Raw genomic sequence first — 19,074 nt, 5'->3', positions numbered from 1 at the left:
AATACCACCATAACACAAAAACAGCCACTCCACCCCCCCAGGCAGCTGCAGCATGAAATAAAATGACTGTAATTGTTCAGTAATTGTGACTGAATCATCTGTTAATGTTACCATAATAAAAGTTGGTTTATAAGCTTCCACACAGTCTCCCCACCCGTGTGAGCTCCATAGCAGAAGACCCCCCCCAAAGCTTGCTTACTCTTCTCTGAATCATGTGGCTTCTCGCCATTCTGCCCCCCCCCCCCCCCCCCAAGCTGTAATGCCTGTCTCTGGCATCCCCAAGTACAGCACCGGCCAACATCTGGATCGGGGGTGGGGGCAGGGAGAGGTGGGGGGAATCCTGTCTCTAGGATTTCCATTTTGTACCACATTCCTTTTCATACCTGTGGTTGCCAGAGTAACAGGAGCCTCCCTGGCCAATTCCAGGCCACACATCTCGACCTCCTCCCCAAATAATTTGTTGACTGCACTATCTAATTAAAAGAAGCGGCACCTTCACGAGAGACACGGCACAGAGCGAGGGCGTCCGCCTGCAGTTTGTGTGCTAGCAGATGCCCCAGGGAGATCTCTTTCTGGAGCACCACTGTGTAAACAGTGGTTGCTGGTGCAGAGTACAAACCAGTTCAGTCCCCTTATAACTCCAGGAGCAATTTTTAAGGCTAGATACGGTGGCAAGAATGCTGTGTCTAACCAGCCATTCATTCTAATTACCCCTCTTCTTGACACTTATCGCAGTTGACCTCAAGTTCCAGATTCATTTTGCTCATTTTGAAAACATAACTGGTTTTATGTTTTCCCCGCAAGGGCGTCTACGTATACATGTGCAGACCTTTCCAGCCTCGATCATTTCAGAAGCAGATCTTTTCAAAGACTCCAATTTAAAAGAAAAACAATCAGCTTCAGGGAAGGAGAATTCGGCCTGCAATCTGGAAGCAGGGAACAGTAGCTGTCTCTGGAGCTCGGCCGGGTTCCCCCAGCCTTTCAGAGAGGGCTGAGTTTCAGGTATACAGGCGAGAAGCAGCCAGGTCGTCCAGCCAATTAAGAAAGCAGAGATAAATGATACTTTACTTTGTAATTGAAATGTAGCGACACTCGACTGGAGGGGCAGGTCTCAGACACACAGGAGCACCCTAACTCCGTCCCTCTCTCTCTCTCGCTCTGAAACACACATAGACCTGTTTTCAATTTCCCATGCAGAAGGAAGCCCCCCCTGTTACCACGTGCTGGGAGTGGATTTTAGTAAGCGGAGTGTTGTGGGTGCCTCATATGGGAACAGCTCAACTTAGGGGAACTGAGGAGAAATTGGACCTGGTCCAGTCAAATGTGTTTCCTGATCTTTTTTAAAAACGGAGTGACAAAGGGCCCTTATTCCAGCCCATTGTTGCTGTACTGGAATTTGCAAACTTCATTTGTGTTTCCAGACCTCTGACCTTTGACGTATGATCTGGCAGGGGGAGTGGAAGCGTGATAGACATGTGAAAGGTCTGCGTTTCTGCCTGCTCCACATCCCAAAGGGCAACTGAAGGAATCCAAGATCTGGAGTAATGTGCCACCCCAGGCCACTGAGACACATCTGCTTGGTTGTGCCGTGGTCCTGTGACGTGAAGCTGTGCTTCAGCATGAGTCTCTGCTTGGTTGTGCCGTGGTCCTGCGACGTGAAGCTGTGCTTCAGCATGGGTCTCTGCTTGGTTGTGCCGTGGTCCAGCGACGTGAAGCTTTTTCACATCTGGTTTCACAGCTTGCTTCGGAAGTGCATTAAAGGAGTGAAAACTTGGGGGGTGGAGGGGGGGTGCTCATTTCCATCTGCGCAAAGCACAAGAGCAAGGACAGGATCTGTCAGATGTCCTGTTTCAAATTTAAAATCAGGAGAATATTATGAAGATGATGATTATGATCCATCTCTCCATTTTCTGTACCCACTTGTCCTATTCAGGGTCACAGGGGGTCTGGAGCCTATTTCACTGGCTATGGGTGCAAGGCAGGGAACAACCCAGGATGGGTCACCAGCCCATCGCAGGGCACAGTCACACACCAGTCACACCTTTTGACAGTTTGGAAACTCCAATTTACCTTAGAATATTTTTGGACTGTGGAGGGAAATACCCAGTGGAAATCATACGACAACACATGAGAACATGCACACACATGGAGCCACGGCAGAGCCCTGATCCCAGGGGTAACACCACTGCATCACCCTGCCAGTCCAATGCCGGCGATGTTAATGGTTGACGATGACAATGATAGCACAGTGGTGCAGTAGTGGGCACTGCTGCCTTACACCTCTGGGACTAGGGTTCGAGTCTCTGCCATGATTACATATGTATGCAGTTTGCATACTCTCCCTGTGTCATTGTGGGGTTTCCTCCAGGTACTCTGGTTCCCCCCCCCCACAGTCCAGGAAACATGCTGAAGTAAATTGGAGTTACCAAATTGCCCATAACTGCGCATGTGTGAGTGACTGCGCCCTGTGATGGATTGGTGCCCCATCCTGGGTTGTTCCCTGCCTTGTGCCCATAGGCTCTGAATAGGATCATTTGTTATGGATGATGACATTAATTATGATTATCAAGAGAGCACCAATGGCCATCAGCTATTACAAAAAGAGAGTCATGCATGCAGCTTTTTAACAACACACAATGGGCTGATCGGTCTATTCTGAGAGACATTCCTTCTCAGCATGTGGGATGCGTGCGTGATTGCAGTCTGTGGGTTACCAAAATTTTAATTATCAGTTTTTGTTCCTTTCTCCTTCATTAGGCATCACTCCTGCGCCTGCTTTTAATAAACATGGGTGGTTACAGGTCGCGCAGATACACACAACAGAATTCACACGGGGAATTTAAGTAAACAAATGCTGAGGCTCAACCACATGGTTGTATAACACTAACAGACATAAATCTCTGTTCTCGAGCGCATGCCTCTGTCACTTCTCATTTCCACATCTGGTCAGGACCAGCATGCTCAGCACTCCAAAGCCTAATGATAAGACTTTAGACCAGAAGATGGGGCTGTGAGACTGGATTTGGCACAGCGATTTACATCTGGCCAGTTTAGCATTGCTACCCTCTACTGTCAAACTTTGGAGAAACAGGCAAAAACACACCCTGAGCTGACTTTCCTCAAAACCAATTTTTTTCAAAAATTGAGAAGCTATATATCTAAAAACTACAATTGATGCATTTCAGGAATATTTTCTGTGAGAGTAGCCCAACCACATGAACTAAATGCTTATGATGAAGAAAGGAATTAATCCTGTGGCACAGTGGACCAGCGCATGTCCCTGCCTCGCACCTCCAGTGCACTGGGTTCAAATCCCACCCCTGCGGTGTGTGTGTATTTACCGGTTCCTCCTGTGTTGTGTGGATTTTCAGCTCCGTTCTGTGGTCCGAAGACATGAAGTTAGGCTAACAGGTCTCTCTAAGTCGCCCAGTTTATTTTCAGGGATGAGGCGCAGTGGGCTCGGACGTGGTACCTGTGATCGGAAGGTAGATGGTTCGAATCCCAGTGTCGGCAGAATGTTTTCACCATTTGGTCCATGAACAAGGCCCATAAACCCCAATTGCTCCAGACACTGCCTAATATTCCTTTCCCCAAAAGACAGTGTACTGCTTCGGATGAACGTGTTTGCTAAATACAGCACATACATGTAAATATAAGTGGGTCGAGACAGCGAGGTACCTGGAATGTGTCAGCCTGCTGTGCAGAGTCTACGTCTATGGAGATTCCTAGTAGGTCCTGCAAGGGTGATGGGGTTTGGGGAATTATCGAAGAGAGAGAGAGACCCAAAGAGGCGGCGTACGTGAGAACCCTCACTGTGTGACACAGGAAATAAAACGTAATCAACACCGAAACATTTCCACAGCCCAGTATCAATTTAATTACAGAGCATTTTACATTTGATTGCATTTTTTTTTGCTTTTATTAGACTGTATCACGTCTCCAAACAGATTTGCAGTGATAGGGATAGGCAGACGTTGTGGGTATTTATTAAGCAGCCTGCACAGTCTGACTCGGGTAGGTGACAGGAACAAAACACACACGCATCGACCCATCGGGTTTCACCAGCTGGTCAGATGTTATTTGATGCATTTATTTAAGCGAACTGGCCCAAAGGGCACTGAGTGGAAATTCATTACGGAGAGAATCGAAACCAAGAAAGGAGTCCTGACTAAAGTGGGCTGACGTGCTCAGTCATTTAGCTGTACTTAATTACCCGTAACATTAAATTGTTTTGTCTCTCTGCCCCACACTAGACATTCAGAATTCAGTGCCCAGCCCATGTGATACAATCTCTGTTTCTGCACTAGTGTGTTAAACCAGAATGCCAAAGTGGCAGAGCTGTCCTTCTGTCCCCAGACCAATGAGGGCTAAGAATTAAAAAACTGGACAGTGATGCAGTGGAGGACAATAACAGGTAGGAACATACGTTTGTAGAATTTAATGAGATCCAATGAGAAGGTTTGTTATAGAGGTCGGTCCTGCACAGGACACACTGTGGTCCCACTGGTGCCACTTAGCACATCAAATGAGAGAAATAACAAAATCTGGCATGTGTGTGTGTGTGTGTGTGTGCGTGTGTGTGTGCGCGTGTGTGTGTGTGTGTGTGTGGGGGATAAGGACCATTTCATCCTGTTTGTGTAAGAGTATCTTCAGACGTGCAGCAGGAGCAGTCTGGGAAGAAGGGTAGAAGGAGATGAACCTCTAACACTGGAGAAAATATAGGCACTGGGGTTTACAGATATGGGAGGCCCCACAGGGAGTTAGGGGGCCCCACGGGGAGTCAGGGGGTCCCTTCACGGGGAGTCAGGGGGCCCCACGGGGAGTTAGGGGGCCCCACGGGGAGTCAGGAGGCCCCGCAGGGAGTTAGGGGGCCCCACGGGGAGTCAGGAGGCCCCGCAGGGAGTTAGGGGGCCCCACGGGGAGTCAGGGAGCCCCATGGGGAGTTAGGGGGCCCCACGGGGAGTGAGCGGGCTCCTTCTTGATGAGCAAGGGGACCCCTTCACGGGCAGTCAGGGGCCCCTTCACAGGGAGTCAGGGGGCCCCTTCACGGGGTACACCAGGAGGCTGTCGATCTATTAGTTTAAATTATCGAAGCGTGTTACGTTGCGTTACGAACCACTGGAAACCAAATGATATATATACATATACCCTTTACCTGACTGGCAAATCTGTCTCACTCAGAGTGTCCAGTTTAAGCTCAAAATACTGGTATGCTCAGAGTGTGGGTCTCACCATTGAGAAAATGATGACACGGTGGCATGCCTGTTATTGAATCGCATATATGGGAGAATTACAGTTTGGAAGAGAATCTCAAAGGAGATACACCCAAAAGTCATCAGAATCAGCTCTTTTTTTGTTCTTGAGGTCGGGGCCTTGTAGAATTGTTTGCGTGCATGATCATTTGTCCAGAAATGAGGAGCCCCCCCCCCCCCCCTACAAAAAAATATTGCACTGGGGCCCATTAAAGGAAGCTGACAGCACTGTGCTGTGATTCCAGGTGATGATCCATGAGTTCTGTTTTATCTCCTGGCCCAGTCTTCTCTCTGAAGCCCTGCGCCCACCCTCCTTGCCCCTCCGCCCATTTTGCTTTCCCATCTCCTCTACCATCCCCAAAGTGCCCATCCACGTCATCCCTGTGTCTGGTTCCATTCACCGTCCCACAATGTTTTTGAATGTTTATGCATTCCAGCTCAGGGGCCCAGGGTCCTGCACTGTGGTGGGCTGCTCTGCGGGCGAACAGAAAAGGGAGGGTCTGGAGGTTCAACTGAGAAGCTGAGAGCTGCCGGGGAGCAGATGCAGGCAGATGAAGGTGATGAAAATGAAAGGGTGTGGTCTGGATATATGATTTTGGGCATCAGTTGGGGCGGAGGACGCCATTTTGAAACTAAAAAGGAAATTGGTGATGTTGGTCTGGAGATGGAAAGAGAGTTAGAGGGCAGACGAACATAAAGAAGGAGATGACTGGTTTGGGGAATGAGAGAAATCCTAGAGAACAAAAGTGACATACTGTAGAGGACAAACAGATAAAACTGGTATATATTGATCTAAGTGTATGCATTCACTTCCAGGGCTGTGACTACAGTGCATGTTGAGCCATTGTACTTGCAAAGACCGTCTCTGTGCTAGGTTATGCATTTTCAGCCTGGCTACAGATAGCGTAAACAACAGAACCGGTGAATCGATACTTTCAATTACCCAGAGCACAAAAAGAATCAAGCAATCACATTGGCTCACCTCGAGCTAAGGGCAATTTCAGACGGCACCCATTCAATCAGCCATTCAATCTTCACTGCATAACATGTTTTTTTTTTTTTTTGTCACAGGTACAAATGTCTAGCGAGGGTCCCTACTTATGCTTGTAGAGTTTCCTCCGACCAAAATGAGGGCCGGATTCTGCCCGGGGACAGAGCTGAGAGGCCGGCGTGCTTTTTCGAGAGCGTTTGTTTCTCTCAAAGTCACGACTTCTTGGATTCCCAGCATTAGCGTTTAGCGGCTTGACAGCGTTGACTGCCTCTCGCCCCTGAATATTAGCAAGGCGAAGGTCAGGAAATGCACACGAAAGACAGTAAAACAGTTAAACTCTTGCATGCAGCATAATGTGCGAACGGGGTCTAGGAGACGATGTGCAGAGACCTTGAGGCAGTCAGGCTGGCTCTCTCTAAACCTCCAGGGCTCCCGATTCTCTGCATTACATAACCATCCATCTTGCCCGCCCTGCCGTTTTTCAGGGCAGCATCATTTAAATATAACTGGAAAGCTGGTTGAACCGGCTTGAACTTCATTATCCCCTTATTTATTTTTGTATATTCCTATCTGGGCCTCTGGAATGGCCCTGAATAACAGGGAGCTTCTAGAAAGGCCTTGACTTAAAAGCCATATGACTATAGTGCTTTTATCATATATAACTTTATTCATATATAACAACAGTACAAAGTGAATTGTCAGCTTGCAAAATAGGTGTGCTTCATATTTACAATAGGTACACAATAATATATTATTGTAAAAACCAAATACAACCAAGGAAGGAAAAAAAAAACATTGACAAGTCATTTAAATACATTAAATTTCTTACATTTTTTCACGACACATTTATAAAACAAGAATGCACATCCAATATATTCATTATCATTATCATCACTGATATAATTTTGCAAAATGACAGAACTCCAGTGTAAACAATGGGCTTAAATAACAGGGTATTTTTGAAGAGATACTCCAGTATTAATGTGTCGAGGGCTCTGGTGGTGACCACTGTCCTTCCTCGTTTTCCAGCTAGAGTGAAGGACAAAATGGTTGTTTTTTCTCACCCCACATTCACTTGAAGGAACTCGAGTAAACCAAAAAGACTGCAATAAAGCTGGGAAAGTGTGCACAACTAAATATTTATCAGTCTTGCTAAGTCAGCACAGTTAGACCTGGTAAGTAGAAATTAATGTAAAAATGACTATTGCCTATATCTATGTATGTGAAAAAGACATCCGTATAATCGGAATGGGTATCATCAGACACGTCTCAATAATTGGTTCTGGAACTTAAATACAAAATTATACTTTTGTTTTAAAGTCATTTATATAAAATTTAAAAGTGACCAACTCAGAGAGTTGTAAAAATATCATCATTTGTGTTATCAGTTACGTTAATTACTTTTTTTTTTTGTAATGAGCCAATATACAGCTTATTAATTAGCTAAATCATGTGACTGTTTACCCCTAGAAAGGTCTTACTTCTTGTGTAATTTTGTTACCAGTTACTCTGAAAACACCTGGTTTCTGTTTCAGTAAAAATTACAGCTAAAGGTTTTGTGGGTGTGAATTATATTCTGACCTTCTGTTAACCTTGTACTAGTTAAAAAGCTGAAAGAATAAAGATTTATTAAATTTTTTTAAATATCTGAACAAGAAACTGAACCATATGTCATAATTGAACCAAATGGAAACTATGGTCATTTTAGGTCTATAAATAAACTAAAATCAAAACTAATTGCGCATCATCTTTTTATTAACATGTTTCTTAAATGGTCTGTATCTTATATTGTTATTAACTGCTGAATGAAAATGCTAACTTTATTAACCAGATTAAGATTTATTTGTTAAGGGAACAGTTGGGACAAATATGAATAATGGTCCCCCAAGATCTGCACTGAACCAAAACCATGCAGACTTCTTAACAGAAAATGTACTGTAGCTTTAATGCCTGGCTTCAGTTTTAACTAGTGTGAGGGTAGCTTACAACAAAGAATCAGCGCTAAAATGTACTCATACAATAAAGCTCGAAAACATGTATAGCTTCTGAATTCAGCACTATTTCAAATTCATACCTTATGCTCAATTCGAAAGCTACGACGTATGGATTTCATATCCAGGATACAAATTTGCATGCATACAGATCCAGCTTCCGTAAACATCACGTAAATTGGTTGGGATTGCGTTAAGATTTCAACGGGTCATTGGAAATTTGGTCAGATGTCAGGAATTGCACAGCGTAACTCACAGTCCAGTAATGACATTAGCTGCGCTTCTGGACACTCAATCACATCCTTCATTTACTCGACATATCGTTGCGAGTGCAGATGGTGAAATCTCAACCAATCATTTCCTGGCTCTCGCTGCACAGCAGCTGGTGGGCAAGAGAATTACAATGCAACAGTACAAATTAGGTAAATTTCCTCTGCTATTCTCACTCTGTAGCAGAGTTGTGAACCTTTGGCACTGAGGGAAAGGCTCTTGGTACTTGATCTATCGGGATAAATAGTGTAAAGTCAGCTGGAATTATGTTTAATTAAACTCTGCATTCAGATGTTACATAAACCTTTCATAAAAACCTCATAGATGAACAAAGAAGTAACACAGAAACACAGCTAATAAGCATGATATGGGCTATTCTTTTGCCTGCAGCAGATTCTAGTTGTCTACCATTTACAAGCTATCTAACTAGTTTACCGCATTCTAAATGTGTTTTGGCAAATTAGAAATTTGTACACCTGCTGACAGCTTCGGCTGTGATCAGCGTGAAATCATAGAAGCTGCCCAGCGTGCAATTAGCTGAAACCGGCAGCGATGTCAATAAACCGTCGATCGGCGTTAATTGTTTGCCTGCCTACACTGTGTTGCGAAGTGTGGTGTGTTTATTTACCATTATGGGCCAGGATTCGTCCATCAGCTCCGAATACTGGCACTGAAGGTTAGGGTTCTGCTTTGGTCCAGATGGTACTGAGCACCATAGCCCAGTGTGTATGAACCGGAAGCAGCGAGGTATAAATGAGATGAAGGTGAGGTATAAACCATTTCCCGCCCGCTGCCTCTCACCAGAATTTGGACAGAGGCTGGGTAAAAAAAGTGGATACGCCACGGAGATGAAACACAGAGCAAGAAGTCCTTTCATGTTTTCTCATTATCTTAACTCCCAATCTACAGTCCAAAGAGCAAATCCAGAACATACTCAGCATTATCACGACCAAGGATGCCGTCCAGCGATTGTGCCAATATCTGAAAACCACCCCAACTTAAAACTCAATCAGAGAAGTCACGAATGCAAAGAGCCTGTGGGTTCAGCAGGCAGTGTGATCAAGGGAAGATTGTCCACCCGAATCACACCACCTTGTCTTGAAGCCTTCTGTGACAGAATAATCTCAAATCATTAGTTTAAGATATTATGGACAATTAAGCAGTGACTTGTCTTGGACGAACTATAGCACAAATTTCAATCAAACTTGGGCATAGTTTTTAGTTTTAGGGTGATTGGAGGATGTATTTCACTTGGCATGTGTTTCATCTATGGCAAGGTGGCTCAGTACGTTCCCTCACACCTCTGGATTTAGGGGTTCGAATTCCACCCCAAAGTTGTCATTCTCCCCGCGATGTTTGGGTTTCCTCTGGGTACGCCGGATTCTGCCTGCAGTCCAAAGATATTCAGCTAAGTGAACTGGGGTCCCGAAATTGCCCCCTTTGTTGCCGTCCTGAAGCCGCTGATGGATGGATTTCTTTGCTTCACTTTCTGTGAACTGGCACCAAAGAATAAGCGTTCAAGGCAGCAGCATGTGAAACCAGACCAAGAAACTTGCATGAGGGAGTGGTCCATGGTGGGTGAGCATAAGAGGTCCCCCAGCCCCACCACCACTGCCAGAGAGGGAGAGGTCCCTGTCCTCTCTCTTCCCTTCACACCTCATCCCAGGCATCAAAGTTGCAGGTCATGGTTGCTGGGCTGTGGCTACGCCCTTCCCTCAAAGCCCATGTCCTGGTGCAGACCAGCAATGAAGTCTGGAAAGTTCTTGCAGAGCTGTTAAACAGTTCTCAGGCTAATACAACATCTTTCAAATGTATTTAAACCATATCAGCTCTAAATCCTAAGGTTCTTTTTGATATTGTATTTAAAAAAAAACATATTTTTGGAAAGTGAAAGAGCAACAATCGTATCTTCAAGATTTACCACGCAGAAGACTCCTGGAATATTGAAGATACACATTCAGTTGACCTGATGATCACAACAGATATTGTTCGATGAACTCTGACCCTTCTGGAATTCACATTAGTCTTTCAGAGTGGTGCTCATTCCATCAGTTTTCCTGTTTTTATTTTTTAATTCCATTAAAGGAAACAGTTTTCACTTTTCGGTGGTAATATCCTCCAACCTATGGCTGCATTAGCAACACTGTTCACTCTTTAGAAGAACCAAAAAAAAAACATGCAGTAGCCGCTTAACCCACTAACAAGAAACCCAACCGATGGGAATAAATTAGAAGTGAAAAAATAAATAAAAACTCCAGAATGCACTAAACCCGACCATACGGCTCTCTCCTGTCCACTGATGCCAGGTGGCCAATCACAGCTGTCCATCCTGCCAGGATCCAGGTTCAAAGACAGAAGCCTGACTCACAAAATCTGTGCTGGAAAATAGGAAGTAACACCTGGCCAATCCCCCGCTTTCCACCATTTCTCCGCCCTCCAGCCGGTCTCCATAGTAACTGCACGGCACTGTGGATGCCCGCAAGCGGCGTGGCAGCAGCCTGGAATCAACTAAAACTCTAAACAGTACATTTTAACGAATGCGTTTCTGAAAAGGCCAGCTGCGTTTCCCCATGATTGGAGAAGGTGTCTCTGATGTTGGGGAGGTGGGGTGGGAGTTGGGGGGTAGCTGCCAGGTCGCCGAGCCCTCAGCTGTCCTGAACCATGGCACCCAGCAGCTGCTCCACCTTGTAGGCCAGCCGCTGCTTCCTGGCCTGCTCATCCTGCTCCAGGGCCGCTGTGATCTGCAACGGAGGGAGAGCAGGAGAAACCGTGAGGTGGAGCCCGGGGGGGAGGGGGGCAGTTTGAAAATACAGGAAAAACACTGGCGAGCTTTAGCGGAAATAAAGAGAACGTCTTTCGAGCTGCATCCAGTGTCAAACAGGCGAGGCCTGATCAAGTGGGAGGAGCCTGTCAAGGTGCGTGTGGGAGAAGATCAGCAACACCGGCTTCACACGCTGAACATCCGCATGCAGACATGCGCTGTAGGGCTAGCAGACGCACACGCATAGATGCAGGCTCCTGCAAGTAGAGGCATGCGGCTACATCTGACAATCACAGGTGTCAGAATCTAAGAGCACATCAATGGTCTGGGTGACCTTTCACCTCAACATCATAACATATAATAACATTATAATACTGTGTATGTAACTTATGTAGCTGTAGGATTCAGAATGCATAGATTATAGTGTTTATGATAAATATGTTTTCATAATCTGGCTTTGTTCCTTTTTGCCTTTGAAGAGTTGCGATCATATAAATTCTAACCGATTATTCCTGACGACACTTGAGTAGTGCTTAATTAAGAATATGTTTGCTTGATTAAAAAATGACAACACTGTTAATTTAATTAACAAATAAGGGCAAAAAACAAGGGCACAAAATCAGTATTATTAAAATTACTACTACAGTTACTAGTGAACTCCTCACAAAATCCTTCACAATGAGTTAAACCTGTCAGGATGCATCAAACTGCAGCCTGCGAATTGCCTGATGAATCATGAATTCATTGAGTTTTGAATTGATTGATGTCCATTGTTCTGACGGGCTTTGATGGCTCCGTCCCAGCGGGTGGTCTGTTTTCCCCGTGGTGGTGGGGGGCGTTCGCTGCGGCCCGGCAGTGCTGCTCACCTCCTGGCTGTACTTGCTGACGTAGGAGAAGATCTCGTTGAGCGCGCTCAGCATGTTGAACTCGGCTGAGTGCAGGCGGGCCTGCTCCGCCAGGTAGGCGTTCATGTCCTGGTCGCTGATCGCCGGCAGACGGTGGATATCTGCATAGTACCTGGAGCAGGGAGGCAGCCACATGCAGCTGTAAAATCGACCAATCATGTTTATTTTGCATAAACTACACACAGTACTGTGCAAAGGTCTCAGGCAGTTAAAGAAAATTCTGTTTAAATGATCTTAATTTTGGTGCAAAACTACGGTATTATTCCCGTCAAAGTGTGTCAGCTTAGCCCTTTAAAAAAAAAATCAACCCAGTGTTTGCAGCAACCATCTAAAACACCAAGGTATTTATTTATTTTTTTTATTTTTTATTTTTTCCCAACCCCTGTCATGTCCGGCAGTTTAGCAAGCAGGATGTTAGTCTGGGTGCTTTATTGTGCCAACACTTTTATTTTGCCAAGTGGAGCTTCGGATTAAGCTCCTCTTGTTACTTGAGATATACTCTTCATTCACCGTTTTAGATTATTGCGCCATTAAGCCGGAGCCGACAGGGGAAGTTAACTGAAATAGGAGCGATAAAGAGAGGAAGAGAGGAGGGAGAGAAAGAGGAGAGGGAAAAAGAGAGAAAGAGAAAAGCGACAGAAGAAAGAAGAAGAAGAAAAAAAAGAAATGGAGGGGTCAGATAGAGAGAGAAAAACAGGGAAAGAAAAATAATATGTGACAACTTAAGAAAAAGTAGAGCAGAAGTAACAAAAGGACAGCTTCTGCATCTTAGTGCTGGACATTGTGTCATCACATCAGCTGCTGTATCTGACAAATAAGATCCAGGTGCCACACAAACAGTATACATACAAAGAAACCAGTGGTACCATTATGATAGAGAATAAACTTGTGCCAGTATCTGCTTCTGGAATTAAATACATTAATACCAAAGAAAAAAATACATAAGCAGACCAACAGGAACACAGTCTGGATGTCGCCGCACCAGTATCTGCATCTGAGAAGAAAGGATGGGGGCCACACACACACACACACACACACACACAAGAAGGAGAGAGAGGGATAACATAGGGCAGAGGTCACTAACAGGCGGACCGCGGTCCGGGTTCGGACCCAGAGGCTGTCCTATACAGACCCGGACCGACAGTCAAAACATTAAGTTATTATTTAAAACCTGACGCTTCTATTTTATCCGGCGCAGCTTTTGTGGTTTTTTCGGTAGTGGTTTAGCAGTAGAACCGCCGTTTCCCACGCCAATGAACGTCAAACACCTCTAACCGCCAAGCTAGACGTAGTTCGGCTTATGCAGCCCTTTGTCTGCGCTGATGTGCCATTAGTGTTAATAGCAGCAGCGAAGCTAAAACCCGCAACCAAAAAGCCGTAATGTTCCTAACAGAGTGACTGATCTGTCCTGAAATCATACAGCTGAAAAGTTTTTAAATACAGTATGTATTATATAACATGTTGGATAAATAGACGTAGTTTATTGTTGATTTCATGTTCGTTGAAGTTTCTGCTTTTTAACATATGTATAAAATAATGTTATCTGTTATATAAATAAACTCAGGTGAAACAAAAATGTACGTTTTCATTGCTGCCAAATCTCAAGCATCTGGCATGATACACGTTTTCAGACGCACGCTGGAAATCTTACGGCAAATCTATATTATTCCATTATAACACCTAAAATTAGCTATGTCAAAGGTGTATTTACACGGTTAAATACAGAAGCAGACTATTTACAAGGTAAGAACTGTTACATGTGTGTGCAGACATCTCGAACTGACCATCTCACTCCAGCCAGCTGGCCGAAGTTCTGTGTCACGTGACAATAAATATTGTCAAAACGTTTTTCAATTGTACTGAATTAATTTGATTTGACAGTCAGGTACTGATTAAATGCAATGTTGATGCAACTAATAGGCTACTTAAATATATATTACACTAAATAGTTATTCCGAATTTTCTCTAACTGGACCTCTTTAAATTTTAGTTGAATACCCCTGACATAGGGCAAGAAGGCCCTGAGCTATCTTGTGTGTGTGTGTGTGTGTGTGTGCATGTGTGTATGTTTGTGTGCTGTGAGTGTATGTATGAGTGTGCAGGTTAACATGGAATGATTCCCAATGAGTGTGCGAGGCCACAACCACGCCGCCCCCGGGCCCCCCAGATGGCCAGCAGAGCCCCGAGCGATCATGGACCCGGCCACCCCACAGCGGCCAGGCACCCGGGCCCCCCGCCACCGGAGGCCAAGGGGGGAAGCCCTGGACGCCCCCCACCGGTGAGCACGAGCCAGGAGCCCCACGGCCTCAGCAAGGTATTTTTGACTTGGCCACTACCCGACCTTGCTTGGCTAATAAATACCTAATTGAGTTATTTAATGAATTAAGTGAATTAATTAATTGAGCTTGTGGTTTAATGGCTGGGGTGCCCCTTGAGGGGGAGTTCGGGAATTGAAGCAGGGCTCTTATAACCACCCAACACCATATCAGCTACTTTTTGGAGAACAAAAGAAATTCTTACTCTTTTATTACTTTCAATTTGCATATGTTCTTAAACTGTTTTGTTCATGAACAGATATACACTTACTACCCAGATAAGCATCCTTAAATATTTTCTTTCACTGCCTACGACTTATGCACAGTACTGTACGAACGCTGTGGTGGCTCAGTGGGCATCACTGTGACTTCACAATTAACTCACAGTTCAGATCCCTCCCCGGCCCTGTGAGTGGGGTTTGCATGTTTTCTACTGGCTGCTCTGGTTTCCTCCAATGAAGGTAGCTGACCGGGTGTCACATGATGAGAGATTAAGTGCATGCGAGTGCGTGCTGTGTGACAGACTGGCATCCTGCCCCTGACGTGCCCAGTCGGTGCCCTGTCCTTACTGCCATAGGCACCAGGCTCACTGTGACTCTGTATTGGTTAGCCGGATGGATGAAAGTTTCTGGTTGGGTATCAGGACACAGTGGGAAACCTGCTGATTATTAGAGGCAGGTATGTGAAGCCAAATCATTGTGAAGCCGAATCATCCCCCTGCAGAAGTTACCTCTCCACCCAGCTCTTGTAGTTGGGGATGTCCTTGGCGTAGAGCAGCTTGTTGGAGGGTGAGTCCTTGCCGAGTCGGTGCTCAGAGGTGGAGCAGGAGTCCATGAAGGTCTGGGCCACCACGGAGAGACAGGCGTCCGTGATGCTGCTCTTGTGGATGTCGAAGACGAACTGTGGATTCTTGATGACGTTTACCCAGAAACGAAGAGGCAGGCTGGGGGGCGGGGGTTGGGAAAAGCCTTGGAGTTATAAACTTCAGAGTGATATCTCAGACCCAGAAAACTTCATCATAGCATAGCTTGATAGCCCATAACTGACCCAAAGCAAAAAGCGATTATTGGTGGCAATGTTCTATCACAGATTCATGGTTGGGGTTCGAATCCCAACTCTACTCTATAGGTAGAGTTTGCACGTTCTCCCTGTGTAGAGTCCTCAGTCAAAAGACCTGCACTTAGATTAACTGGCATCTCAAAATTGCCCAGAATATGTGTGCGCTCTGCGATGCACCATTGCCCTTTGTGACCGAAAATAAGCTCCCTTGGTAACACTGGACTGGATACACAGTAGAAAAAGAATGGAAGGACGTATGGAAAGGACAGAAGGTAGATTTTACTATACGCTATGTTACAGACAAGCATCTTAATCGAATGCTAATCGATACAATAAGAGATAGATACATTGTACATGGAGAAAGAAACCATGAGGAATATGTTAGGCTTCCTGTACTGGAGAAACACTTGCTTTGTTTTTACAAGGGTTCATGGTTGATACTCTGCCCGATGGGAGCAGCTGTTTCCGCAGCTTGCCTGCAGGGGGAGCTCACCAGTTGCTCTTCCACGTGTGACGCACATCCGTGTCGTGGATGCCGTGCCTGTCGGCCTGCTCGTCCAGGAAGTCGAACATGTACTTGATGGCGAGCGGGAGGGTGCTGCCTCGGTGCGCCGTGCTGAAGAGGGTCTCAAACAGGTCGTCCACAAACTTCTGCAGGGTGCCCTGTTGGGGGAGGCATATGTGAGCTCATTCATTCTGCCCCGTCGTCCTGCCCCAGGAGATGTCTGTTGCCAACGGAGTGTGGAAAATCATACGTGTTTGTCTGGTTATCTTCAGTGAGGGCGACGGACAGATCCAGGTGGAATGTGCAGGTGAATTTATTACAGGATTAATAAGCTAGGGTTGAGAAATGAATACAAACGACAGCTTTGTGGCTTCAGCGAGGAGAGGGCAACATACTCGGGCATCGAATCGACAGAGCGGGCTTTTTATGCTCTATCTGCAAGCCGAGAGTGAAAACAAAATTCTGTCTAAACGGGAGAACTTGTCTGTCTTACATAGCTCTCCTCAAACGTGGTGTGTCCCCCCCCGCCCCCCCCCCGCCGCCTTTTGGGGGTTGGTACCTTTGTGGCCAGCAGTCTGGTCAGGTAGATCTCGGACACCATCTTGCTGCCGCGGTCGCCCTCTTTCTGGTCGCCGTGCTCGTGGTTTTTCACCAGGTGCCAGACCTTGACGCCGCTCTCCAGGTCGGGCGTGATCATGGGGGCGCGGGAACGCAGGCTGTCCGGACTTCCCGAAGTGTAGCGGAAAGCAGAATCTGGGCGGGGGGGGCGGCAGGAAGGAGTTAATTTCCCATCATTCCCAGGACATAATCCTCCACAGCAATGCCTTATTGTGTGTTATTTTTTTCCCCTTTTCTCCTGCATAATTTGGGCGATGCTAATCCTCCATTAAAGAACTGCCCCGCACCCGCCTCTTGCGTTCCAAGTCGGCTGGCGTCCGCTCGGTTGATTCACACCCCCGCCAGCTTGCTTTCTGCTTCACGCCGGCGGCCGCGCGACGCCGCGCGGGAGAGCTAGCGGCACACGAAGCAGCAGCCAGTCTCGCACCGACTTTGGCGGCCAGCCCACGGATACCTGGGTGGCCTCTAGGTGGCGCTTTTGAGTGATCACCATTGCCAAATCCCAGCGTCAACTGGCTGGCAATGTACCTGAACCATACTAAACTGCATTAATTAGTTAAGATTCTTAAAAGGTAACTTTTTACATTTCGGAGAGATAATTCTTGCATGTACAATCCCTTCCTATTTAACATAGTGGGTAAGGCGCTTGACTTCAAAACTGTAAAATTGCTACAGGCTATTTATAATTAAATCATTATTATTACTGTACCACTACTATCATTTTATTGCTGGTTTTTCTTCATTACTCTGGTAAATATTATCTGACCCTTGTGAGCAGGCACATTAACATCGGTGAGGATCCGTGTCAGCCTGCGCATGCCTTCCTGCCTAATTAATCTCATTTTCCCCACCTCCTTACATAGCTTGACCGCCCCCCCCCACCCCCACCTCATTCTGCCCCCTTCCTCATGTCTTTCCACTGGAACAGCCACCGATTAACTCCACTGCACCGAGGCGAATGTGACAGCGAGGAAAAACATATCACAAGTGAGACACTTCCTTTTCCCCCTGGGTGGGTGTGTGTGTGTGTGTGTGTGGGGGGGGGGGGGGGGGGGGGGGTTGAAGGAGAGATGTTCTGCTTCACAATTTGCTTTTGCTGGGAACTTCACCATGTGTAAAATATCAGGTTTGCACAGCTGCCGACCCAATATAATGCACAATAGCTGAAATGTTGTACTTGTGCAGCCATCCCCCAAACCCCGATATCGGAAATGAACTCTCAGATGTACGTTCCTGCCTGATCTAAGCTGGTCTGAATGATACATTTACCAGCTGAGGAGTTTAAAACATCCCAGCTTCTGAGATGAGTTGCCAATAATCAAAGCTGAGATGTCTCACCGTATCGGCTGATGGTGCGAGACACGCCCGCCGAGGCGGGAATGTTGTAGGACGAGGTCTGCTTGGGGACTAGGGCAACCATGGAGCGGTCTGATACCTGCGAGGAAAACACAAGCCGTCATTTCCGCTCAGCTCCTGCAAATAAATCTGATGGCTGCTGTCCCACCACAAGAGTGCCATTTGGTTCCCCCAGTGCCAGGACCACGCCCCTGCCCCCCACCCCTTGGGGAGGCGTACAGCGCGGCTGGCCAGCAGCCTGCAGGAAGGAGGTGGAACGCCTGGATGCCGCATCCGGCAGCGGGGTGATTTTTCCTCTTGTTTCACTTTTTTTCTCCTCCTGAGCACCGCATGCCAGTCTGGAACATTCCGCCTCTCCCGCCGGCACTTGCTCTTTTAAATTTGCGATGGGGGTGGCGGCCAGGAGCGCCGATGGACCCGGGGAGCCAGCGCACGCCGGGCGCGTTAGAGTAGGAGCACTAATAACGTTATCGTAAACGCAAACGTAAAGACAGCCAGCCGCTCCGCACAGAACCGCAGCCCTCTCCGGCTGGTGAGAGGTAGCTAAGACACCCGGCAATCCAAGCCGCCCCCCGTCTAGCTGACACTGAGCACTGACAGACACCTCCCCTCCCGTCGTGACCCCTGAGCGCGGACATCTTAATAAGCTCCTTTTAGGGCGACCGCAAAACTCTGGCCTTGCGCTTGACCCTCCACGCCTCCAAGGTCTGGTGAACAACGGTGTGAGCCTGGCTGGAGAAGGACACCCACTGGGGTGTGTTAGAGATGCCCCCACGGACGCATCAGCTTATTAATAATGCATATCCAATTACCCCCCCCCCCCCCTTCCCTCTCCCCCCGGCGTGGCGTGGCGGTACAAAAGGAGAGATTAAAACACACCGGGGCACAGAAACTGCCCTACATTTACGGTGTTCCTCTGACCCGCCCGCGAGCCCCAACAGCGGTGCTCCAGATAATCGGCGCCGCCAGCAGGTGCCTAAGCTCTCGGGGGGTGGGGGACGGGGGCTGGGGGGGGTCACAAAGCACTACTGACACGAGGAAGAGGGAAAAG

At 46.8% G+C, this 19,074-nt stretch overlaps 1 protein-coding gene and 2 long non-coding RNA genes across 3 annotated transcripts in view; 1 reads left to right on the top strand and 2 right to left on the bottom strand.

The window, feature by feature from the left end:
• Nucleotides 1-1,742: 1,742 nt before the first annotated feature.
• LOC140592248 (uncharacterized) lies at nucleotides 1,743-3,778 on the bottom strand. The gene is made up of 3 exons (XR_011992547.1): nucleotides 3,679-3,778; nucleotides 3,342-3,472; nucleotides 1,743-1,803 (listed from the first exon to the last, which is right to left on the bottom strand). It is a non-coding gene; the product is annotated as an uncharacterized lncRNA (long non-coding RNA).
• A 490-nt stretch (nucleotides 3,779-4,268) lies between these two features.
• Nucleotides 4,269-6,662, top strand: LOC140592249 (uncharacterized). Its single transcript, XR_011992548.1, has 3 exons — nucleotides 4,269-4,414; nucleotides 5,690-5,809; nucleotides 6,324-6,662. It is a non-coding gene; the product is annotated as an uncharacterized lncRNA (long non-coding RNA).
• A 3,881-nt stretch (nucleotides 6,663-10,543) lies between these two features.
• The window catches only part of LOC111849400 (plexin-A2-like), a 111,685-nt gene continuing 103,154 nt past the window's right edge, over nucleotides 10,544-19,074 (bottom strand). The window contains exons 27-32 of the mRNA XM_072715118.1: nucleotides 18,006-18,102; nucleotides 16,609-16,802; nucleotides 16,038-16,207; nucleotides 15,216-15,428; nucleotides 12,132-12,282; nucleotides 10,544-11,245 (exon numbers count right to left, since the gene is read on the bottom strand). Coding sequence (XP_072571219.1) covers nucleotides 11,150-11,245; nucleotides 12,132-12,282; nucleotides 15,216-15,428; nucleotides 16,038-16,207; nucleotides 16,609-16,802; nucleotides 18,006-18,102 — 921 coding nt within the window. The 3' untranslated portion in view covers nucleotides 10,544-11,149. The remainder of the gene's footprint in view (nucleotides 11,246-12,131; nucleotides 12,283-15,215; nucleotides 15,429-16,037; nucleotides 16,208-16,608; nucleotides 16,803-18,005; nucleotides 18,103-19,074) is intronic.

This window comes from Paramormyrops kingsleyae, chromosome 8, assembly GCF_048594095.1.
Source record: "Paramormyrops kingsleyae isolate MSU_618 chromosome 8, PKINGS_0.4, whole genome shotgun sequence".
NCBI lineage: Eukaryota > Metazoa > Chordata > Actinopteri > Osteoglossiformes > Mormyridae > Paramormyrops > Paramormyrops kingsleyae.
Note: the sequence above shows the minus strand (reverse complement) of the source record. Positions and strands in the feature narration are given on the sequence as shown.